Consider the following 26,468-nt stretch of genomic DNA (forward strand, 5'->3'; position numbering starts at 1 on the left):
CCATGATCACATTACCGAGATCCACGTGAAAAAGTTAAAAATTGTATTTCATGTTCTCTCATGCATTAATTTCAATTTAATTATTCTTGAAATTTGCTCTAAAAACCTAAATTGATAAGTGCTTGATCATTGATTTATCAGAACACCCTCAACTTTGCAAATTCCAAGGGACTCGCATCTCAAAAACTGAAAGAAATTGGAAGGGAAATTCCTGCCCAGCCTAATTTCCATACCCTTTGTTTAAGTGGGTAGTGCTCACTCAAGCATGAATAGTTTTCCAACTTTTTGGTGTCATCCGAAAATTGACTTCATTGGCTTTCCATATATATATAGGTATTTTTTCCCATAGTTTCATATTTTTTGTTTGGTAGCCATTTCAAAAGTGTATAGTTCTTTTTGAGACGCACTGTACTTCAAAATCAACAACAATCTCAGTTAAGCACAATAGTGATCACCCCAACCTGAAGGAAGAAACACTTCATGTTGGAAACAGATATATAATAAACCCTTGCTCTCACCCACGCAAAAACAAAATACAAAAGAACAAATGAAATGGAGGTTAAATTCTCTGCTTGGCTTAACGTGCATATTCTCAGTCGGGGTAATTGTCGCAGGAGCAAATGTAATGGAAGCCTGTTTACTGCCATACGAACTGTATCACATTATAATCCATATCGTAGTAAGTATTCACTCATGTACAGGTAGATTGAACCTAGACTTTGAATCCGACGGTTGAGTGAATTTTCTATGCAAATTAGCATGTCATATCCAATGAAAAGTCAATTGTCAATAATACGACCTTGGAAATAGTTATCAGGTCTCGATTTTGTCAGCGAGATCTGTGTTGTCTGGGTTTTGTGATCATGCATAAAATAAAACTTCTAATAAAGAAATTTAAGGAATTCGTGGTAGCCATTGATAGTCAAAGCCATGGACGAGTATACATCCCGACGTGTCAGACCACACGTCCCTATGCTAATATGATAATGGGCCAGATTCATCCAAATTCTCTCGTGGCTGAATCTTCCTCCCCGCAAAATCTCGTGAATCGTGAGATGTTTTGTTACTCTATGAATTTACATACTCTGTCCTTAAGTAATATCATTTCACCATTGGACAAAGGGATATTGGGCATTTGTTTTGTATTGACAATTTCAGGCATGAACATGTGCCTTAATACTGAATTTCCAACATTTGTCTTCTTTTGCATTTTTTTTATTATGAGCCTCAGCTATGTAGGCCTGTATAATATTGCGATGACACGATATTTGCTCTGTATGCGAACGTTGCGAACGTAACGAAGGACTAACTCAAAGACTGATTAACTGATTAACTGCAGATAAATGGAATACTGATGTTACTAGCACTGGCGTAAATCCCGGGGGGGATGGGGGGGATATATCCCCCCCACTTTTCGAGGAGGGGGGGATGGTATGTACAAACATCCCCCCACGTTTTACGAAAGAAATGAAAAAAAAATCACAAGAAATAATTGTTTTATTGGTGAAAATTCTTCCAAAAATACCGCTTAACAAATAAAACAATATTATTGAATCATAAAATGCAAATAAAGAGCCAGTTCACCATTTCCAAACGAAATACTTATGTCCTTATTATAACATTGAAGAGAAACCCCAGTTTCTTCGAATTCATCAATGTTGGGGTCTTTGGGAAGGGATTAAGATGGAATGTAAAAAAAAAATGAATGTAATCTCTAATAAAACCATTAAACCATCATGGGGTAAAAAGGATAATACTATTGGAGGGGTATTTGCCATATGGACATGCAGTGGCGTAACTATGGGGGGTGGGAAAAAACGGGGAAAGGGGGAAAAGGAGAAAAGAGGGAGAAAGGAAGAGAAACGTAGTGGGAAAGAAGAAAATGTTATTCATTATAATGTTATATTATATTATAATTATGTTATGTTACATTACATAAGAAACATTTTTATCATAACTTTATGAAACATAATTTGCCTAGGGCCTACGTCTTCATTGTTCCTGGTGCTCGCATTGTCTATTTAACGAGATATAACCCTGTTGTACTAAAACATCCCGTTTTCAACATAAACCAAATATATTTCCTAGCACTTGAGTTATCATTGTTTTATGTTGTGACATATGCTTCTTTTTCATGACTCAAAGGTGATTGCCCCATGTTAAGGTCTTCATATATATGAAACATTTCCTGTCCGTGATTACGTTCGCATTAATTGGTGAGATATGTCTGCTCTTCATGAATTCCTAGTCCTTAAAATGTCCCTTCTTCTGATCTGAATATCAAAAATTTTCAGCTCGCGCTTCGCGCTCGCATCATTTGGTTAATGAAATACGAATGGTCCTAGTTAATTCCTACAAAGAAACCTTAGAATGCCCCACTTCAGGTCTGAATTATCTAAGTTTTCAGCTCGCGCTTCGCGCTCGCATTGTTTAGCGAGACAGGTACCTTTCATGATTACACAAATTTGATTATAATGTCCCTTTTTAGGTGTGAATATTAAAAAAAAATCAGCTCGCGCTTCGCGCTTGCATTATTTGATCAGTGAGATACATATCCGTTTAATGACATTGTCCTTAAAATGTCTCTATTAGGTCACTCACTCAGTGACTCAAAAATTTTGCTGGTGCCCCCCCCCCCCCTAATGCCGTGACCCACGGTACGCCACTGTGGACATATCCTTGCATATCTAAAAACATGATTGCAAAAAAATGCCAAAATATTTCAGTCATCGATCCCCCCCACCCATCAACACGGATTTACGCCAGTGGTTACTAGGATTACTTGACTAACAAATGTGAATCTGTAAGTACTCCATTCGTGTATTCCAGAGACAACATTTTTATTGATGAACTGCTAAACTGTTTTTGCTTCGAGCGCCCTACTGTGCTGGATTATTGATACAGTCCCATTGCTACATATCCGTGTGTGTTTGTGATAACTTCGTAAGCTATACTATTCGCCTTCTCCAGACTTTCGAACTTCCTGTTACTTGTACCACGTCACATTTTACTTTTCAAATAGATGGACTGTGTCAATATACAAATCTAGACATAACATTGTTGCTGTTCATCGAATCTCTAAACCTCATAGTTTCTTGCCAACTGTTTGTCCATTCTTCCAAACTCCCTTACAATGCCTTCAACCCGTTCCAATTCTATCGGCACAACAAATGTGAGTGACATCATCATTGAACTATTTCAGTCAGGTAGATTCTTACAACAGATCAAAGAAATCGCTAAATCTATTGCAACGGAAATTGCTGAACAAACATTTGGGAAATTACAACAAATGATTGAGATGAATGAAAGCAAGATTCATGACCTGGCAGTAACAGTAGAAACAAAGGAACAAAGATTGAAGAAGGTAGAGGAAGAATTACAGAAGAATGAAAACAAACTTCAGGAGTTAGAGATGGCAACAAATAATCTGCAGCAGTACTCAAGACGCTCATCGTTGCGTATCTTTGGTGTAAAGGAGAATGCAAATGAAAACACGGATCAGCTGATCTGCGATATCAGCAATACAAAACTTCATGTGTCCTTAACGCGTGATGACATCGATCGTTCTCATCGCACTGGGAAACGCACTGGACAGCATCCGCGGTCTTTGATTGTCAAATTTCGGAGCTATCAAAAACGCGAAGAAGTCATCAAAGCACGCAAAATGTTGAAAAACACAGGAGTAACGATACAAGAGGATCTAACTCCCCATAACGCTAGTCTGTACAAGAAAACCTACCAGTCGTCCAATGTAGAGTCCGCCTGGACACACGATGGGAAAATAATAGCTCTAGTGAAAGCTAGCGGTGGGAAAAAAGTAACCAAACTCATCGAAAGTGAGCTTGATCTCCGATCGCTATGATCCTTATTATGAGGGTCCTGACCCATCTGCTGATCATGACTTTGAATAAATGAATGATATATTTATATGTCTCTGGTTGGAAATGTCGTTGCGAACTCATTGTCACCTTTTTATCTCACTTGATTGTATTTACTCATTTATTTTATCATTTTACCCCTTGTGTTAGTTCAATGTCACAAAATTTTGCTTGTGTGGTTTGTGAAAGGCAAATTTCTGATATGAATAATCTAACTTGTCTAGCTTGTGAAGATCACTTAGATTCATTACGGGCTCTGGAGGATGATTTTGGTTCAAATACTCATTACTATACTTTACCTGAATACAATAAAGATATTTCAAATAAAAATTGTGTGGATAAGTTCTTAACCATTGCTCATTTTAACTGTAGAAGTTTGACTAAGAATATTGACAGTCTTGAATATGTAATATCTGAAACCAAATGCTCATTTTCTATAATAGCAGTATCAGAAACCTGGTTTAAAAATGAAGAATATGTACAAATTGATGGTTATCAGTTCGTCGGAAAAGGTAGAAATGACAGACGTGGTGGTGGAGTAGGTTTTTATTTGAAAACTGGATTGAAATTCAGAAGACGTTTAGAACTTGATGTTTTTCATGACTTTATTGAGATTCTCTTCATTGAAGTTTATGGTAAATATTCAAGTACTATCTTTGCTGTCTGTTATAGACCACCTACTCAATCAGTGCCATGATTTTTAAGTGAACTAGAAGTACTATTTCATAAAATATTTAAAGAAAACAAAGAATGTGTCTTAATCGGAGATTTTAATTTAGATTTATTAAAGATTTCTTCTTGCAATAATGTAAATAGTTTTATTGATACGCTTAAGTCATTTTCTTATGTTCCCTTAATTTTAAGACCTACCAGAATAACTATGCAATCTGTAACTCTGATAGACAATATATTTATCAATAGACCTGAAAATAAAATAAAAGCAGGAATAATTCTTACCGACGTGAGTGATCACTTTTCAATCTTTTATCACTTAAGATCTGTTTTTGAAGATGATCGCTGTGATGTAGTCTTAAAGCGTGCAATAAATGACTCCAATATTCCCTTGTTTTGCGAAACGTTACTTAAGACAAACTGGGATCAGATATTAGATTGTACATATGCAGATTGCACCTTTGAACAAATATTAGATTGTACATTTGTAGATAGTACTTTTGATCTATTTATGAAATATTTTCTAAATACTTATGACATATGCTTTCCATTTAAAGAAATTAAATTAAAACAGAGAAAACAAAAGCCTTGGTTTGGTGTTGAACTCAAAAGAATGTGCAAAAAGAAAAATATCTTATTTCGGAAGTATTTAAAAAATCCGTCCTCTTATCGGAAAGATGTATATTCTTGTTATAGAAACTTTGTAAACAATGAGATACGAAAATGTAAACGAGAATATTATTTTTCTAGATTTAAAAGTGTCAAAGCTAATATCAAGGCAACTTGGAAAACTATAAATGACATTTTGATGAAAGTTAAGGGATGTGTGCAATATGATTTTTTTGAACAAAATGGTATACAGATAAACAGCAAACAGGCCATTGCCCAAGCTTTTAATGATTTTTTCAGCACTATTGGCATGGATACTGTAAACAGTATACCTAATGCCTCTGTTGACTTCTTGCATTTTTTACCAAATAGGGATTTTTCACAGTCTATGTTTATGAAACCAGTTGAAATTTCAGAAATACTTGAAATTGTTAAAAAGCTTGACTCATGCAAATCTCCTGGATATGATGATATTGATATTGATGTTCTAAAGAAGTCTATTGCTTCCTTTGTTGTACCACTTTGCAATCTATTTAATATGTCTTTACAATATGGTGTATTCCCTACTGCTTTAAATAAGGCTAAGGTGATTCCTGTACATAAAAAAGGAGATAAACATATTTTAAGCAATTATAGACCTATATCAATTTTATCCACTCTTTCAAAAATCTTAGAAAAACTTGTGTATAGTCGTTTATGTTCCTTCTTGTCAAAAAGAGATATAATGTACCATAAACAATAATCAATTTATCAATAAATAATCAATTTAGACAGAACTACAGTACTTACATGGCTCTTTTAGATTTTAGTAATATTGTTGCTAAATCATTTGAAAATAAAAGAGTTGTTTTAGGTATATTTTTAGATTTAACCAAGGCATTCGATTGCATAAGTCATGAAATACTTTTACAAAAATTGCAATTTTATGGGATTAGGGGTACAGTACTTCAATGGTTTTCTAGTTACTTGAACAAAAGAACTCAGTATGTTTGTGTAAATAATGTATCTTCTGAAATCACACATAATACCTATGGTGTCCCTCAGGGATCAGTATTGGGTCCCTTATTGTTTTTGCTGTTCATAAACGACATTCAATATGTAAGTAGTATATTACAATCGATAATTTTTGCGGATGATACAAGTTTATTTTTATCTGGTAAAAATATTGATACATTGTGTTTTACTTTTAATACAGAACTTAGAAAAATTGATACTTGGTTTAAAGCAAATAAATTAAAATTAAATGCAGAAAAAACTTCCTGTATGTTATTTCAGCCAAAAAATAAAAATATTGATACTTCTTGTATAAAAATATATATCAACCAACAAATTATATCGATTGTAAATTCTACAAATTTTTTAGGAGTTAAAATTGGCAATAAATTGACATGGAAAGAGCATGTATCTTATGTATCATGTCAAATATCTAAAGCTATTGGTGCAATGAATAGAATAAAGAAAATTGTTCCTTTTTATATCCTTCTTAAATTGTATAATAGCATGATCTTGCCATATCTTAACTACTGTAATATAGTATGGGGTGGCTGTGCAAAGACCTATCTTAATAGAATTTTCATTCGTCAAAAACGAGCAATACGAATTATGTTTAATTTACATCCTTACTCACACACTGCTCCTGTCTTTAAAAAAATCAGTATATTAACAATTTTTGATATACATAAACAACAGATTGGCATATTTATGTTTTCGTACTCCAAAAATATACTTCCGAAGTTTTTAGAAAATTGTTTTGTATGAATAAAAATGTATGTAAATATGCGACTCGTCAATCAAACCTTTTCTATCTACCAGCGCTAAATTATAATTTCTCAAGAACTACCATTTCTTATGCAGGTCCAAAGTTTTGGAACAAATTACCACAGGAAATCAAAATATGCCCAACTTTGAATATGTTTAAAAGAAAACTAAAAAAATACCTAGTTGAAAATGAATCTTAGAATAAAGTTAACAAAATCTTGGCTTGGGGAAGGGGGGGGGGGGGTGTCCAGGATGTCTGGTTGTCTTTTGTTATTTCATTTACACTTATATTTTTTAATTCCATGTGTGCCTATTTCTTTTTCTATTGTTTTGTGTTATACTTTGTATATATTGAAGAAACATTTTATGTAAATTTTTATTATCATTGGGAATAACCCTGATAGGCCTTTGGCCTTTGTCAATTCCCACCACATTATGATTCTGAACTGAATATGTTTCATTTTAATGTTTTTTATTGTATATATCTATTTGCATATGAATTTGTACTTGTGTTTTTTAATCAGATGTGGAAATAAATTGAATTGAATTGAATTGACTTAATATCCCAGTGTGCAAAGAGTTAGACAGGGGCCGCGGAAACGGAGGCTGTGGTGGCTTCCAAATCCGTGTACAAAAACGTAAATGATTGGTCATGATTTTTGAATGGTCAGCCCCCCACCCCCCCCCCCCACACACTTTCAAAACCGTTCCGCGGCCCCTTATATAGTTAGAATTGTAAGATATTTTTTTGGGTTCAGAATAATGTAAAGATAAGGATTAGAGTTTATTTATACTTGGAAGCGAGGTCTCATGTTTGGCTTAACGTGCAGATTTTCAAGCGGGGTAATTGTCGTCGGATAAAATTTCATGAAACCAATATTGCATTATAAGTATATTTGATTCACAAAATGAAAACTGGACATGAAACATACCAGGGTCCAGTGGTCTAGTGGTCAGAGCATTGGGCACTTAATATAAGGTTCGTGACTTCGAATTCGATATTGGCAATTTTCTCCACTCTAACCAAAAATGCCTAAACTAATTTCTATCGTCTATATCCATACAGCACTGCCGTTGTCAAGGCCCAAACCCCGGAAGCCAAGGCACAGGCCAAGGATTTAAAACCCCAGGCCAAGCCTTGAAAACCTCAAGGTCTAGGCTAAGACTATGGCATTTCAATATGACGATGCCCAAAACAGGAAATAACAACCATAAGAAAGGCACATACAAAATGTAATGAAAAGGTTGAACGAAGCTTTGAGTGAAACCAGCAACAAGAATTTGTACCTTTTAAGTACAAAAATAAAATGTTGCAATAGATTTTGAAAAAAAAGAGAATGATGTTTCACCATTTTCCCTTCTTTTTCTTCATTTTCTCAAATTTTCTTGGTCACGAAACTTTTTCTGGATCCAAGGCCATCAGAACACCAGTGTTTTTTTTTTTTTTTTTTTTTTTTTTTTTTTTGGGGGGGGGTTGAATTCCTCAAGACTAGAGCTCTAAATACAGGTTCGCTCACTTCTTACAAAGCTAGGTACTTCGCAAAGACTCGTCCATTTGTCCATATTGCGAGTGCGATGTGCGAGCTAAAATTGTTGATATACTTGCTGAAAATGGGCCATTTTAAGGAATTTTGTCAGTTTTCATCATTCTTTCTCTCTTATACAATCTTTTTACTTTCAGTTACTTTACATAATAAATCTGAATAAAGAGTACTAAAAAACATAGAGTGATATTTGAAATGGTTGTAACAAACAGTGCACATTCCATGCCCTTGGTTGCGGGTAGGGGTAAATTTTGGCAATATCATGTCACCTATTATGGTGTATTAAACATTTACCGTATATGAGAATTTTTGCAGTATGTCATCATGATTTTTTTTCTCCAGCCATCTTTTGTTAACAGTTTCCTGAGGAATGGTTATATTAAACAACAATAAACATAAGAAAATTACGAGAACATTAATATTGATGGCCTTGCTGATGAATCATCACTACCATAATCATGATAATCATATCTTCTACTCTCCTTAACACCATTATAATACAGACAATTATTATAAGGTTCTACTGTATATTACGGGTGATAATGTAGCCACCCCTTCCCCCGAAATATTGGGGGTAGCAATTCTCCGGGACCGACGCCTTAGATTATGCATGTGATCATGAAACATTACAGAACAATATTTGAAAGCAGACAGTCAATAGTCTTACTTTCTTTAAAAAAAAATCATGACCAAGATTTAAAAAAAAAAAAAATCATAAGAATGAAGAGGAAAGAGAAAAGGGTAATGTGATACTATTTTCTGAATATTTTGTCAAAATCTACCACTAAATTGGATTTTTGTAATGAAAGTGTCAAAACTTTATTAAATTTGCCAGATCTGGCTACCTCGACTTTGTTTCGGCTCTTTACGCCACTGCATACATGCATGTATATTCTGCCAAACCAGCCAACTGTGACACCCCATCTTTCTTTCTCCATTGTGTGTGTATCCCTCTCTCCCTCTCCCACTCTTCCTTTCTTTTCTCCCTTTTTATGATAATATAGACATGGTTTAGGGAGTTTGGGGCCATGCCCACCCCAAAAGTCTAGCTGCAATGACAAAAATGAGAAAAAAACGAAAATTAGTGAATATTTCATTGTATTAAATATACATTGTCTCAATCTATCGCAAAATTAGCTAAAAGGGTGATTTTTTTTGTTCGATTGCTTCACTCCCTAAATGCCAATTTTCTTCGTTTTTAAGAAATTTAAATCAGCACACAATGTTTTGCCCCTTTCGAAATTCTTGGTCTATCAGGCTATTGACACCAGACATTAGGATTTGACAAAAGTTAATAGCGAAAGTAATGTAATCAGGTTTACCACTTTTTCAGAATATGATTCAGACTAAAAACATTATTGCTGGGTTAAAAAAGAAAAAGAAATGATGAACCTAACCTGCATTTTGTAGTCAGTGTCTATTATGTTCGTTATCCTCATAGTAAGAAATAATTATATATTTGATGGCTCAGAGTGGAATAACAGGGATATTCCAAGAGTTAAGGTCAATATTCCATGAATAAAACCCGAGTGGAATATTGGCCAAAAAGCGAAGAATATTCCTGGTTTTCCGTGAAATAAGGCCATTTATTATGCTTGATATGTGACATTAATTGTCAAAATCATGGTCATTATTATTATCATTTTTTTATTAGTTTTATTGTCTTTATTTTTTATCATTATTATTTTATTATTTTACCATTATTATCAATAATAATGGTGACAATTATGATACTAATAGTAATACTATTAAAGTAGGTTGTGCTGGTAGTACTAGTATTATGGTAATATTGGCAATCATAATGATTTAACATACACAACATTGAACATGTTTAAGTGTACTAAAAGACAATTGAAATTACAAAAAATAAAAAAATGTCTTCAAAATGTCTTGAAATGTCAAGGCTAAAAATCCTCGAGGCCAATGCAAAGGCCCTCGCAAAGCCAAGGCTTGAAAATTCAAGACCAAGGCTTTGAAAAAGTAGGCCTTAAGGCCAAGCCCGAACATCAAGGCACTACAGCAGTGCACTGCCATAAAGCATATGGGTTATCAACATAGACGTAATTTTGAAGTAATTATTATATACCATATTTGCGTTGATGATGCCGGGAAAGCTGCTTTCTGAGTTTCTACTTCAATAGTAACAACAATCTAATTTAAGCACAATAGTGATCCCCCCCCAAACCTGGAGGAAGAAGCACTTCATGTTGGAAACAGTTACATAGAGATATAATAAACCCTTGCTTTCGCCCACGCAAAACCAAAATACAAAAGAACAAATGAAATGGAGGTTAAATTCTCTGCTTGGTTTAACGTGCAGATTCTCAGTCGGGGTAATTGTCGCAGGAGCAAAAGTAATGGAAGCCTGTTTACTGCCATAAGAACTGTATCACATTATAATCTATATCGTATGCACACATGTACAGGTAGATTGAACCTAGACTTTGAATCCGACGGTTGAGTGAATGTTCTATGCAAATTAGCACGCCACATCCAATAAAAGGTCATTTTTCAATAATACGACCTTGTAAATAGGTATCAGGTCTCGTTTTTGTCAGCGGGATCTGTGTTGTCTGGGTTTTCTGATCATGCATTATATTTACAGCTGTTAAAATGGTTTTATTTTTCTGTGTTAGAATCGGTTCTAAAAAGACACACTGGTTCTATTGCCACGTCTCCTACATGTCCTATGGAATAGATCAGGGATTCCCAAATGGTGGCACGCGCGCCACTTGTGGCACACCGAGCCTTCCGGAATGGCGCGTGGGAGCCGGTATAGAAAAAGAAAAATTAAATAAAAGTTTGATCTACTATTAATCTACTATTAATCATCGTGGAGGATCTTACTGTGAGAAATCAGAAATTGTTGAAGAAAACACGTGAACACAGTAAAGTTGTACAGTGTTGGTCATCCGATGGTCGCATCATCGCCCTGCTTCCAGCCCGAGGAGGGAAGACCATGACTAAGCTGATTACCTGCGAAGAAGATTGAAACAAACTATAAACTTAAAACGAACAGAACGCGATCGGAACAATACAAAAAAAGAAATGCATGTAATAAACATTTGTTCTCACTTCTTAAATGAATTATAATGTGAGTAATACCACACCTAACATATGTTTTACCCCGGTGAACTCCATGCATGTTTTAATATTGCCTTTTTTTCACATCATTATGTACTTTTATGAATATTGATGTTTTTTATTCGTTTGTCGTTGTTAAATGTCTACCTGTAATTTTTTTAGAGAATGCCTAAATAATTGCAACCATGACTTAAACATCTTGCATGGATTTCTGTCGCTTGATAATTTAGAATTTTCTCCTTGTAAGAAATATTTTACACCTGATGAGTTTAACACATACATTAGAGTAAAGCAAAATCAGCATATCCATTTTCATGTATCCACTTGAATTCGAGAAGTCTACTCAATAATTTTGATAATATCGTTTTATTTTTAAACAGTGTGAAACTTAAACCTACAGTAATTTGTATCACTGAAACTTGGTTCCGGGAGCACACTATACACCCTTTGTGTAATATAGATGGATATAGTTTTGAAGGCGTTAGCCGTTTATCAAGAAGAGGGGGAGGAGTTGGAATTTTTGTAAATAATAGTGTGCAATATGTAAGACGCTCCGACATAGAACATAATGATAGTTGTATCGAAAGTGTGTTTGTGGAAATCGTCAATGATAATTCTGGTATTATTGTTGGTTCAGTCTATAGGCCCCCAGATCAGTCAATTTATGATTTTTTTTGAGAGATGCTCAAATGTTTTAAGTATTGTAAATAATGAAAATAAAATAGTTTATTTATTAGGTGATTACAATATCAATTTATTAAATGTAGGTAAAGTGCAATATGTTGATAATTTCATTAATCTATTGTTATCACATCATATGTATCCATTGATTGACCATCCTACCAGAATCACGGATGAAACAATCTCTTTAATTGATAATATAATCACCAATGATATACACGCAGACAAAGTTGAATCGGGAATACTAATAACTGACATAAGTGATCATTTACCTGTATACCCTATTAGCTGGAATGATGTTAAATCACAGCAAAATTTAGATAAACCGCTTCGAATAATCAATGACAATAGTATAAAGTGTTTCTTAAGATCCATTCCAATGGTCAATTGGTCTTGCCACAATAACAATCCAAATGCAAATTACGTGCAATTTCTAGAGAAGTTTTTAAATGTATATAACTTATGCTTCCCCTTGGAATATTTGAAGAAAAAACCTAAAAAGAATAAACCATGGATTAATTTTGATATTCGAAAGTTGTCAAAGAAAAAATGTCGTTTATATCGACTTTATCTGAAAAATCCATCACCATATCGTAAAGAAGTGTACAGAAAATGTAGAAATAAAGTCAGTAATATGATTAAACAAGCTAAAAAACATTATTTCTTGGAAAGTTTTGCAAATTCCAAAGGAAATATGAAAAAAACTTGGAATACTGTTAATTATGCAATGGGTCGTGCAAATAAAAAGTGCAATATTGATTTTCTGAAATGTAATAATCAAGTATTATATGATACCTCTGCTATTTGTAATGTATTCAATGAATATTTTATCAATATTGTAACTGAAATGAATTTTCCTGTTGATCAGGGCAATAATTTAAATTTGAATTTTTGTAGATATTTGGATAGAAATCCAAGGACTTGTTTTTTCAAACCAATCACTTGTACCGAGATTATTGATATTGTGTCAAACATAAAAAGTGATTGCAGTCCTGGGTATGATGATATAAGTATCAAGGTTATAAGACATCAATACATATTTTATGTCAACCCCTTTGTGCAATATTCAATCAATGTTTAGATCTCGGTATATTTCCTGATGAATTAAAGATTGCTCGTGTTGTTCCTGTATATAAAAATGGTCCGAGTGAAAATGTTTCAAATTACAGACCCATATCAGTCTTGCCAATTTTTTCAAAGATTTTAGAAAAGTGTATATATAATAGATTATTTGATTTTATAAACAAGTGCAATATATTATCTCTACATCAATACGGTTTTCGTGCTGGTCATTCAACTTCTTCGGCTCTTATTGATTTTGTCCATACTGTTACCAACGCTCTTGATGATAAGAAATATTTGATAGCAATGTTTTTAGATTTGAAGAAGGCTTTCGATACAGTTGATCACGCTATTTTATTGAACAAACTAGAATTGTATGGCATAAGAGGTAATGTACTTAAATTATTTAAAAGTTATTTATCCAACAGAAAACAATATGTTGAAATATCCAAATGCAAATCACAGCTTAAGATTATCTCATGTGGGGTTCCTCAGGGTTCTATTTTAGGACCGCTCTTGTTTCTCCTCTTTATTAATGATCTTAGTAAAGTATCCAACTTATTACATTGTATTATGTTTGCTGACGACACTAGTCTGTTTTTATCTCATACAAACTATCATGTTTTACACAATTTATTCAATTCTGAACTTGAATTAATATCTGAGTGGTTTTATGCAAACAAAATGATAGTTAATCTTGCCAAAACCAATTATATGATTTTTAGTAATTTATTTTTACCAGATAGTCTTTCAATTAGAATGTGCAATACAGATATTAAGTGTGTAACTTCAGTAAAATTTTTAGGAGTAACAATAGATAATAAGTTTACATGGAAAAATCATATTGATAATCTGTGCAATAAGCTTGCCAAAAATATAGGAATAATGTATAGATTAAGATCATTTCCCAAGGAGATTTTAAAACTAATGTATTATGCCATTGTATATCCATACCTCAATTATGGTATTCTAGCCTGGTAGCATTCACATTGATAGATTATATATTTTACAAAAACGTGCAATAAGAATTATGTCTCATGTTCCTTACCTTGCCCATACGAATCCTCTATTTGTTGAATTGAATGTATTAACATTTTATGATATTCATGCATTTCAAATTCTTATATTTATGTTTTTATGTAACAATAACCTCTTGCCAGATTACATCAAAACATTCCTTAAGTTCAATAGTGATTTCCATGGATACAACACAAGAAATGCAAAGGATTTCCATCTACCTAAGCCAAGACTCTCATCTTTTAAAAAACTCAATTTTATTTCAAGGACCACAACTCTGGAATTCTATTTCTGTAGACATCAAGCAATCAGTTTCATTAAATGTTTTTAAGTCAAAATCAAGGCAATTTATTTTAAATAGTAATTCATAAAGTTTCTCTGTATAAATTTAATTCAGGCATCATAGGCACCCCCCCCCTTCGTTGTAGTTTAGTGATTTTTTTCTATCTTTGTTATTGAAGTCTTTGTATAATTATTATGTTATAGGGTCAGCTAATCACAAGGCTTGTTCCTTTCTTGCTGTCCCTCTCATAGTCAATCCAATGTTTATTTCTATTTGTTGTTGTTGTTTTTTCTATTTTGTGAATATGATACTTTGTATATGTATGTTTTTGTATGGATTTTTATGAGCAAATAAATTGAAATTGAAATTGAAATTGAATCTGGAATTGAGGTTTGATCATTTAATTACAAAGGGAAAATAAAAAATTCAGCTCCTTTTGAAATCTAAATGCTAATTGATTTCCTCTGATTTTGTGTAATCTAGCATTTGATAACCCCTTTTATGTAGGATCGATGGTGTTCTTCTTTTTATTCATTCTATTTGATGTATTAATTTACGATTGGTACTAAGACTATATATGTACATAATATTTGAGCATAGATTTGTGAACAGTGCTTTTAATAATACTAATCATCATTATAATTACGTTTTATTTAGTCAGGGTAGCCATTTCGGTTAGGGAACTGCAGCGGGCCCTGCAATTCCATGCATGCTATTACTACCATTTTCTAATCTAAATGCTGAGCGCCAAACAAGAAGGCAAAAGGTTCGATATTTTTTGTTTTGTATGACTCTGTTGGGGATTGAACCCACGGCCTCCCGTTCATGAGGCTGACGCTCTACCACTGATCACCATACCCGGCTTGCTTTTCAAAAATGACCCTCATCAAGATCAAACTTTAATACAGAAACATGATAATAAGCACTAATTTGAACAAGTCACTTATCATTTTTTTTATAATAAATTGTGTAGTATGTAATGTATATTGATATTTTTATATCTTCTGTTGATTTAGAACCCCACTCGGCCATTTAAAAGGCTTTCTAATTAAGCTCTTCATTATTAAGTATTTTCAGCTTGGAGTACCTTAATAACGCTTTCAGTGTTTTATCTTTTCACATTTTCACACTCCTAATTACTCCTTTGGGTGAACAATTGTCTCGCACTATTTTCTACATCATCATTATTACAGTGCTAAAATGTAAACGCTTATAGTACAGAACGATTGAAATTGGACTTTGAATCCGACGGTTCAGCACATTTTCTTTACAAATAAGCATGTCCCATAGACCCTGGATTTTCCTAGGGCGAGTTTTTGTTTACAGCGGGAATAACACATTGGTCTATATTCAATGATAATGCAAAATAGTTCCACTTCTGTGTTAAATTGCAAAAGATTTTCATATACCTAAGCCAAGACTCTCGTCTTTTAAAAACTCAATTTTATTTCAAGGACCACAACTCTGGAATTCTGTTTCTGTAGATATCAAGCAATCAGTTTCATTGAATGTTTTAAGTCAAAATCGAGGAAATTTATTCTAAATAGTTATTCATAAAGTTTGTTTGTATAAATTTAATTCAGACATTATAGCCCCCCCCTTTATGTTGTAGTTTAGTGATTTTTTTGTATCTTTGTAATTGAAGTCTTTGTATAAATATTATGTTATAGGGTCAGCCAGTAATCACAAGGCTTGTTCCTTTCTTGCTGTCCTTCTAATATTCAATCCAATGTTTATTTCTATTTGTTGTTGTTGTTTTTCTATTTTGTGAATATGTAGCGTTTTTGTAAGGATTTTTATGAGCAAATAAATTGAAATTGAATTCATTAAACATATATGACATTAATACATGCAAGCTGATTTGCCATTCGTTTGAGACCCGAATCTTAAAGGCAAAACAAAACATCGCTCCCTGTTTAAAAAAAATCAATGTTGATACCTGAAAATAGTATGGGTATAACAGTTACAATATTAAAATGCCGTCATGAAAATCTCACATCACAAAAATCATTGGATATATTTATAAAAATATGAAATATAAGTGACCCTCTTTCAGTTGCAGGAGTCCGTTGTGACAGAAAGTTCGTTGCATTTCAAAATTGTGCCATGTATTTATTAGTAGCGCCCTCTTCCGATGAGAGTGTACAATGCTCATAGATGATCGTTGATTGGTGCTCTGATGTGTGGAGGCGGGGCAACGAGCGACGAGGAACAAGTGTTTTGCTTCTAGGAAGTACGTTCCCATATACACATCGGCGTTTGCGAGGTGCCATTGCAGTTTGGCCGATCAGCGTGTCTGTGTTTACAAAGAATCCCAACGTTTCCACTGCCGCCATGTCCTCGCACTGATTGTGAGCGCTGATTGTGTTTATGATACGGTCTCATGTGGTCGTAAGAGGTCAAAGGCCAGTCTAGTGTGTCTGTAGGGCCGTCTGCACCACCCCGAGTTTTCAAATTAGCGCGCTATTATCTGATCCGGCAAATTATCCCGATCTGAAAAATCTCGAGATAGTTGGCGGTGCAGACGCAATTATCGCGCTAGTTCGTAGGATTAATCTCGAGATTGCAATCCCAAGTCAACTCGGGTTTATTTGCAAAATAGCGCACCGCGCTATTTTACGAATTATCCCGCTAATTCGTCGGTGCAGACGCACTCGAGATTGGACTCGGGGTAATTTATTCATGACGTCAGTCCATAATATGCAATTCGCGTTCCACTTCCGCCTTGGTCAAAACATAAACACGTGCGGAAGTCAACTTTATACATGCGAATAGCGTTCATAAGCAACGATGGTGTCCCACCAGTGAATGGATTTTGGGAGAGACCAGACCGAAGGGAGAGGCGCTCATCGACGATGGTCATATTCAATAACAACACTGACAGCAGTGTTGTCTTCCTTCGCAAAATGTGAGCAAATAGCATTTCTTTCCTCCTTCTCTCCCCCTCTCTCTCTCTCTCTGTCGTTGCCTCCTACTCCGCCATCATATTTAAAGGACAAGTCCACCCCAATAAAAAGTTGATTTGAATAAAAAGAGAAAAAATCAAACGAGCATAACACTGAAAATTTCATCAAAATCGGATGTAAAATAAGAAAGTTATGACATTTTAAAGTTTCGCTTAATTTCACAAAACAGTTCTATTCACATCCTGGTCGATATGCAAATGAGGAGACTAATGACATCATCCACTCACTATTTCTTTTGTATTTTATTATATGAAATATGAAATATTCTAATTTTCTCCTCATTGTCAAGTGAAACAATGATTAATTCTTCCCTGAATATGTGTAACTAGCATTGTTTAATACTATATGGTTCAGTCAAGTTGGTCGTTATTGTCAAATCTGTAAAAAATGAAAAATTGTATAATTCAAACAAAAGAAATAGTGAGTGATGGACATCATCGACTGGCTCATTTGCATGTCACTGAGTTGTGCACATCACTGTTTTGTAAAAAATAATTGAAACTTTAAAGTTCCATAACTTTCTTATTTTACATCCGATTTTGATGAAATTTTCAGCATTATGCTAGTTTGATTTTTCTCTATTTATTCAAATCAACATTTTTCTTGGGTGGACTTGACCTTTAACGAAGAATACATCACTTCTTCACTCGCTGAGCTGAGAGGATTGTTGCATAACACCGGTTGAATTCGGCGAAAGTGCTAGTGAAAGGAGTACATTGCTTGCATATCGCGGGAAGTTATTCAAAAGCGCGGGCCGTTGAAACTCCAAGATCCGAAAGTGCGCATGCTCGTAATATCGGGCTTGTTGCCTCGCTCGAGCAGGAATCGCTCTTCGTGGGATGGTGCAGACGGGATTTCTTGAATCTCGAGATTAATCGCGAAGAGGGCTGATCGGGCTAAAATCTCGAGATTGAGCAAACTCGGGATGGTGCAGCACCGCCTTGTGTGACTATTTATAGAAATCCCAACACCGCTTGGATTTATTGCGTAGCATGCCTGCATGTTCGAACCAGGGATACGCATATCCCTGCTCCATGTATTGCTCTCTACTCTCTGTGTTTGGCAATAGTCAAACTGATAAGGGGGGGGGGGGGTGCGGTGCGGTGTGTGAGTTCCTTGGTTTGCTCTCGAGTATTATTCTTCAAAATTGTTACAAACGGTAACGGTCATTTTTAGTATCGCAACTGTAAATTTATGTAAAACAAACAGCACTTGTTTATAATTATGACTTTGTTTTCATGATTTTGTTTGCATGTTTTATGGGTTTGTAGCTTATAATAAGACCATCATGATTATGTTTGTTTTGTTTTATGGGTTTGTAGCTTATATAGACAAAATGATTGTTTAAATTTTAAATCCCCCAAGTATTTTTGCAACAATCAAAGTAACAGGGGCCGCGGAACGTTTTTCAAAGTGGGGGGGGGGGGGGGGGGGGGGGGCTGACCATCATCGGCTAAAAATCACAATCATATGTGGATCACCGGAGAAAGGGGACTTTTAAGCTCAGAAGTTAGAAGTACCGATAATTGTATAGGTAGATTTTATTCAATCTGCATAATCAGAAAAAGAAATGAAAAAACATCATAAGTATGCTGCAAGTGCAAAATACACTTATTTTGTCAAAAACCATAATTTGACTCTTGTCATACGGTTCGATTAACTGAATCTAATTATCGTTCAAAAGCCATGCCTTGATCTTTATGACAGCTATTTCATGTATTTAAACTGGATTATGTTTATAAGTAACACATTATCATAACTCCTTGCTATAATGTCATTTAGAAATAAATTTGTTCAAACTAAAATCAAGTCTTCATTGACTAATTATTTGTGTACCGAAACTCTCTTAAAAGAAATAGTACCTTTCGTCTAAATATTAAATGTAAACATTCTTCAAAATAATTCAGTACCTCTGATGACTCGTATAATTATTCATGAGTCTGATAAGCAGTAAAATAGGGCTTATTTTATGTAAAGTATCGCCTTATATCATTTGCTCTCAAAGTCTTATCTAATCCATTCTCAATAGTCATAAATGGTTTTGTCTTTATAAAATCCTATGAGAGCTGATAAGCTACAACTAAAATCACCCTCATGCTTTGCACATAAACTGCCAGCTACATCACCATCATGGTTTATGAATTAATGCAAAATGTTTATATATTCATTCCTCACTTTAAGCTAAAGGTCAATTTCTCCTGATAGGTCATAAGACTTCTTTATCTAAACCTTCAATATCAGAATCTGTAATAAACTAACATCCATTCACCAAATACGGTTTGTTTACATCTCTTACGCCCTCTACGTCTTTACGCTACTATACTCATTAGCATAATTTGCCTGATTTACTTTCATTGACACGTAAGCACTCTTACGCTAAATTGACCTTGACTTTCTATGAAATGAACCAAAAATAATTCCCCTTTTTTTACATTAACTAAACAAAATATCATTCTTTCTAAGACATATACAGATACAATGAGTATTAATTATGCAAACTTACTTCTTGTTCGGCATTCTAACTGCTTCAGTTTGGGGTAATTCATGGTTATTCTGACATATCGTCGAAGAGAAACCTTCACGTTTTCTAGCTTTCGGCAAGTGCGCTGACCTCATGCGGTCGATTTAAAAAGCCAAATCTAAAAGGAAAAATCTAAAGAAAAAGGTTTGCTCGGCAAACCATCCTCCCCCGCCAGAAAAGAAGTAAGTATACATATGTCATGAACATCTTATTCCTCTACGTAACCTTCCGAAGGGTATATAACTACTATCTTCGTGATGGGTCTCTTATATTCAGAGTCTTTAGTTTTGACTTTGACTGATCTGACCTTCCCGTCATCTCCAGGGTACACTTGAGTTATACGACCTAAAGTCCATTTACCCCGGATGGCATTTGGATCCGCTACTATCACAACATCGTCGACCCTGAGATTGCGTCTGTCAACGTTCCACTTCTTTCTTGGTACAAGCAAAGGGAAGACATCACGAATCCAAGATTTCCAGAATGAATCGACGATCTTCTGGACGAATTCGACTCGGTGACGGGGATTCTTGGTATCACGGAAAGGTCCTTGAGGAACGTGGCTAGATGCCCTACCCAACAAGATATCATTAGGGCATAGGTAAGAATCATCATCTGGGTCTGTGGGAATCCTCCCGATGGGGCGTTGATTAACTAGATTGGCCACTTCTTGAAGGTATGTGTACAACTCGAAAGGAAAAAGGCAATGATCCTTGATAGCCTTCTTCAATGCTAATTTACAGCTTTTGACCAGGGCTTCTGCGCACCCGTTATGATGAGGTGCTAATGGCGTCACAAACCTCCAGTCGGTGCCCCTCTCAGCACAGAACTCCTTTAGCTCATCTGCATTCCAGCCCTCTAACATTTCTCGCAGCTCTCTCTCGGCTCCAACAAACTGCTTCCCATTGTCACTGATTAAGCAAGAAGGTTGGCCACGGATTGCGAAAAAACGTCGTAAAGCCTGCAGGAACTCCATAGTCGAGCAATCAGGTGCAACCTCTAAGTGGACTGATCTGGTGTTCAGACATGTGAAGATGATGCCATAGTACTTCGCAGTCTTGTTACGCCCTATTCTCACTGGTATCGGTCCGAAGTAATCACAAGATGTAGCGTAGAATGGTGGCGTAAAAGGCATCATCCTTTCAGCAGGTAGCTCAGACATAAACTGAGTTTCCGCTCTTTTCTCCATCTCTCGACATGTTACACATCTGTACTTCTCAGATTTGGCTAGACGTTGAACTCCTGGAATCCAGTATCTCGTCCGGACTTTAGCTGATGTTGTAGCTACTCCCGCATGACCTTGCTGATGATAGTAGCGAGTGATAAGCTTAGCTACATGATGGCCATTAGGGATAAGAGTTGGATGTCTTGCTTCATACGATCGTTTGATCTTATCTACCCTTCCTCCAACTCTGATGATACCTTCACTGAGAAATGGACTTAGAACCTTGAATTCACCAGACCTCAAGCGTTCATGAAGTGGTTTCTGTACCTCCTTGATCCAGTACAGTTCAGCAACACTTAACTCGGATGCAGTGAGTGGACCATCTTCTCTTGTCAGTCCTTCGTCAACTTTCGTCTTGCATCTGGCCTTCATATTCTTGATAAATCGATGCACATAAGCTGTGACTCTGAGGAGTCTTCTCCAAGACGAATACTTCTCACAGCCAATGACACCAGAACAGGTTGTATGTAGAACTTGCTTTACCTTTCTCCTCTCCTTGTCATCATCACCTTGTTGTACAGGGAGCGATTTGTCCTCTGGCCAGTCATCTATAGGCTTGAATAGGAATTCAGGACCATGTTCCCATTCTTTACTCAGATCTCTGACTGCTAAGCCTCTGGAGATTTTATCAGCAGGGTTCATATTTCCGGGAACATATCTCCAGTTCTCTGGATTGGAGGCACTCTGGATCTCTCCCACTCTGGATGAGACGAATGACTTGTACATTCTGGACTGACTGTGGATCCATGCTAGAGTAATGAGACTGTCTGTCATGAAGATTGTCTCTAGCAACTTCAAAGTTGTCTCTTCCTTTATTGCCGTAAACAGCCTTGCCGCCATCAGAGCAGCTTGTAGCTCTAATCGGGGAATGGTCAGCCTCTTTAAAGGGGCCACTCTTGACCTTGCTGCTACAAATCTTGTAGTAAAACTGCCGTCTGCTATCTGCCACCTAAGGTAAGCGCAGCACCCGAAGGCAGCTTCTGATGCATCTGAAAACACACATAATATTGGATTGTCAATAGCTCTTGGTGGTGTGAGGCTTCGGTCAAGTTTAGCCTCGCTCAGCTCTTTCATTTCGTTGAAGAAATTTATCCACCATTTCTGTTGTTCCTCTGGCAGTCTTTCATCCCATTTGTATCCCTTCTCCCAAAGCCTTTGCATTCCCATCTTGGCTCGAACAATGAAGGGTGATACAAATCCAAGTGGGTCGAAGACTCTTGCTATTTGGCTCAGGATTTTTCGTTTTGTCCATTTTCCTTCGTTGTTGGATGATTTCTCTTCTCTACTGGACCTGTCCGAGGTTAATTTGTACGAGAATGAATCGTTATTTTGGTTCCAAACAACTCCTAAGACCTTCTCATTGGACAACTTATTCAGCAATTCCATCTCGTTCTGGTTACTGGGTCTTACATTCTTATTAGTCACCCATCCCTTGACGTGGAAGCCTCCATCAGCCAAAGCTTTGTCGATGTCATCAGTAAGCTGAATGGCTTCTTCCTCAGTTGGTGTCGATAAACAAATGTCATCCATGTATGTACTTTTCTTCAGGATCTGTGCTGCTTTAGGACTTTCTTTCTCTGCTACTTCAGCTGTTTTTCTCAAGGCAATTTGGGCCATTGCCGGGGAGGGCTTGTCGCCAAAGGTGACAACCAACTTTATGTAGACATCAGGCTTCCTCTCAACTTCAAGATCACGCCAGAGATACCTGTGTACATGTTGATCAATTACTGGTACCTTGACACGGTGATACATCTTGGATATATCACCACTGACCGCAACAGAGTGATCGCGGAACTTCATCAGAACTCCAAAAAGTGAATTTAACATGTCAGGACCCTTGTGCCAGTATTCATTGAGAGAATGTCCTTGATAGCTTGCTGACGAGTTGAATACAATACGCACTGGGGTACTTTTCTTTTCAGGTCTAACTACTGCATGGTGACCAATATAGTGTACCGGTCCTGAATATCCACTGACTTCATTATCAGACAACTTCCGTGCGAATCCCATCTCTACCAGCTGGGTCATCTGTTCTTGGTAAGCTTTTGCATGATCAGGATTCTTTAGAAGCCTCCTTTCCGTAGCTTCCAACACCTTCTCAGCTAACCATCTGTTATCAGGAAGTTTGTTTGGGTCTCGTTTCCATGGATACGAAACTTGCCACTGATTACCTTCTTTGACACAAGACCGTTCAATCATATCATACTCCTCTTTGTCTGCCTTGGTCATCCCTGTAGGTTGGCATTGGCAGTCGATGTCCTTGACTCCCATCGACTCCGTCGTCCAGAACTCAGTCAGATCCACTGGCTTGGCTAACTGCACATGCAAAACTTTACTTGATTCCATCCTTCTATGCGGCAATGTTCCTAGTATCACCCATCCAACAGGTGAATGACGAGCAGTAAAGTTGTGGGTCTCCTTTGACTCACCTCCATGGAACTTGGGATGATCACTGCCAACTAGTAAGTCAATCTCCCCACCATGCCTGTTGAACATCTTTCGATCAATCTTAAGTTGTTTGGCTGCTGACTGTAGATATTCTTCTGGTACACTGTCTGTGGTACTGATATGAGGCAGGCTAATCACCGTAACTGGCAAGGAATTTCGTCCTCCTAACTCCTTTACGCTGACCTTATATTCATTCGTGATCACCTCCTCTTCAATTCCTCCCAACTTTGATATTACAACAGTGACTTCTTTGCCTTTTAACTTTAACTTGTCTGCAAGTGACTGTTTTATTATTGACAATTGGGCTCCACAGTCTAGTAACATATTGCACTTTTTCCAGGTTTTCCTTTCAGCCACTTCCACTGTCACCACTGGTAGGAGAGCTTCCTTTGCACCAACACAGGCTACACCAACTTCTCTAACATCTGATGAATTGTGTAGAAGAGGATGATGGTAGTACTTGCACTGTTCTCCATTCAAGCTCTCGGTACAGCGCCGTCGTCTTTTGCAAGTAGACATTCTGTGACCATAGGTAGCCTTTTTCAGACAAGCAAAGCATGCCTTATTTTCCTTGACAAGCTGCATTCTCTCCTTGAACGACTTGGACAGAAATGACTTGCATTGGTCAGTCCGGTGGGAATCATCTCTACAGAGCCAGCATCTGTCGAACTTCCTTTCCTGGTTATTGGTACTTGGGCTGGACTTCTTGGTCACAAAGTTGACGCTTGGTTTTACTTCACCTCTTACCGGAGCTGCTGATCTCATCCTTGCCTTCAACTCTAGGGTGAGGAATTGAAGACATTTCTCAAATGTTGCAGAAGCTTCACCCAATTCTTGATTCCTGAACCAGATCTTTCTATCTTCAGGGGTGAGTTTCTTCTCCATGATAGCCAGCATGTGGCTGTTATTCATGTCGTTCTCCTTCCCAATTTCTTTGAGCACATTGTAACTTCTGCGTACTATGTTCACAAATTCACAGAAGCGATCATCTTCACCTGGTTTCAAGGAGCGAAATTTGGTGATGTCATGAATAATTGCGTCTGCAACTAACCTTGGGTCTCCATACACCATATCTAACTGCTCCCAAGCTGCTTTGAAGTCTCGTCCTATTCCTTTAATCATCTGTAGGGGTTTACCTTGCAGACATGATCGCAATATCATTAGAGCATCTCTTTCATCAAAAACTTCTCCCAGAGCATGTTGAAAGTCAGCCTTGAATATGCAATAATCTCGCACATTTCCGTTAAATGTGGGCATCTTTGGCTTTTCCATTTTGAACATGGATCCCACTCTCTTCTGTACATTTCTTATCTGCAGACTCTGGGTATGACTTCCATCTTGCTGTGCGTTTGATGCTGTTTCATCAGAACTAGCTTCTGAATTATCATCACTTGGCTGTTCATTCGTCATCTGTTTTCGTAGTTTCTGCCTTGAAACATTTTTCTCTGTCTCTCCCTTACAGTAATCTCTGAAAGAAATTTGATGGCTAAGGAAAGACTGCTGACATTCATCCATCCATCTTTCTTCCATGTCGTATTCATCGTCATCTTCAATAAGCTCTGAAAATGATTCATGCCTATTCTGCAATTCTTCATAAGCAAGAATATACCTTTCATAGATCTCCTGCACCTCTGAAATAGGCCGTCTTTCTTCTATCAAGCTCTTCAAGGCATGTCCTATTCTTGTAAGCTTGCCCTTCGCACCTCGGCGTTGGTGGCGTTGACTCTTAAGAATATCAGTCTTGGACACAGGAGCCTCTTTCGCAGTAGATTCATCCATATCTCCTTCATTCCAGATCCCAGATAAAGACGTTACAGCTTCTGATCCGTCTCCCCAGAAGAAATTGAATTTGTGGATCACCGGAGAAAGGGGACTTTTAAGCTCAGAAGTTAGAAGTACCGATAATTGTATAGGTAGATTTTATTCAATCTGCATAATCAGAAAAAGAAATGAAAAAACATCATAAGTATGCTGCAAGTGCAAAATACACTTATTTTGTCAAAAACCATAATTTGACTCTTGTCATACGGTTCGATTAACTGAATCTAATTATCGTTCAAAAGCCATGCCTTGATCTTTATGACAGCTATTTCATGTATTTAAACTGGATTATGTTTATAAGTAACACATTATCATAACTCCTTGCTATAATGTCATTTAGAAATAAATTTGTTCAAACTAAAATCAAGTCTTCATTGACTAATTATTTGTGTACCGAAACTCTCTTAAAAGAAATAGTACCTTTCGTCTAAATATTAAATGTAAACATTCTTCAAAAGAATTCAGTACCTCTGATGACTCGTATAATTATTCATGAGTCTGATAAGCAGTAAAATAGGGCTTATTTTATGTAAAGTATCGCCTTATATCATTTGCTCTCAAAGTCTTATCTAATCCATTCTCAATAGTCATAAATGGTTTTGTCTTTATAAAATCCTATGAGAGCTGATAAGCTACAACTAAAATCACCCTCATGCTTTGCACATAAACTGCCAGCTACATCACCATCATGGTTTATGAATTAATGCAAAATGTTTATATATTCATTCCTCACTTTAAGCTAAAGGTCAATTTCTCCTGATAGGTCATAAGACTTCTTTATCTAAACCTTCAATATCAGGATCTGTAATAAACTAACATCCATTCACCAAATACGGTTTGTTTACATCTCTTACGCCCTCTACGTCTTTACGCTACTATACTCATTAGCATAATTTGCC

The 26,468-nt window shown here is 36.2% G+C and overlaps 2 protein-coding genes across 3 annotated transcripts in view; one reads left to right on the top strand and one right to left on the bottom strand.

Moving 5' to 3' along the window:
* The window catches only part of LOC129267839 (NACHT, LRR and PYD domains-containing protein 13-like), a 113,367-nt gene that overhangs the window by 43,773 nt on the left and 43,126 nt on the right, over positions 1 to 26,468 (top strand). The gene's annotated exons all lie outside the window — the stretch shown is intronic.
* On the bottom strand, positions 20,284 to 25,527 carry LOC135155561 (uncharacterized). The gene has a single exon (XM_064105041.1). The coding sequence runs from the start codon at positions 25,525 to 25,527 to the stop codon at positions 20,284 to 20,286; it is 5,244 nt and encodes a 1,747-aa protein (XP_063961111.1).

This window comes from Lytechinus pictus, chromosome 9, assembly GCF_037042905.1.
Source record: "Lytechinus pictus isolate F3 Inbred chromosome 9, Lp3.0, whole genome shotgun sequence".
NCBI lineage: Eukaryota > Metazoa > Echinodermata > Echinoidea > Temnopleuroida > Toxopneustidae > Lytechinus > Lytechinus pictus.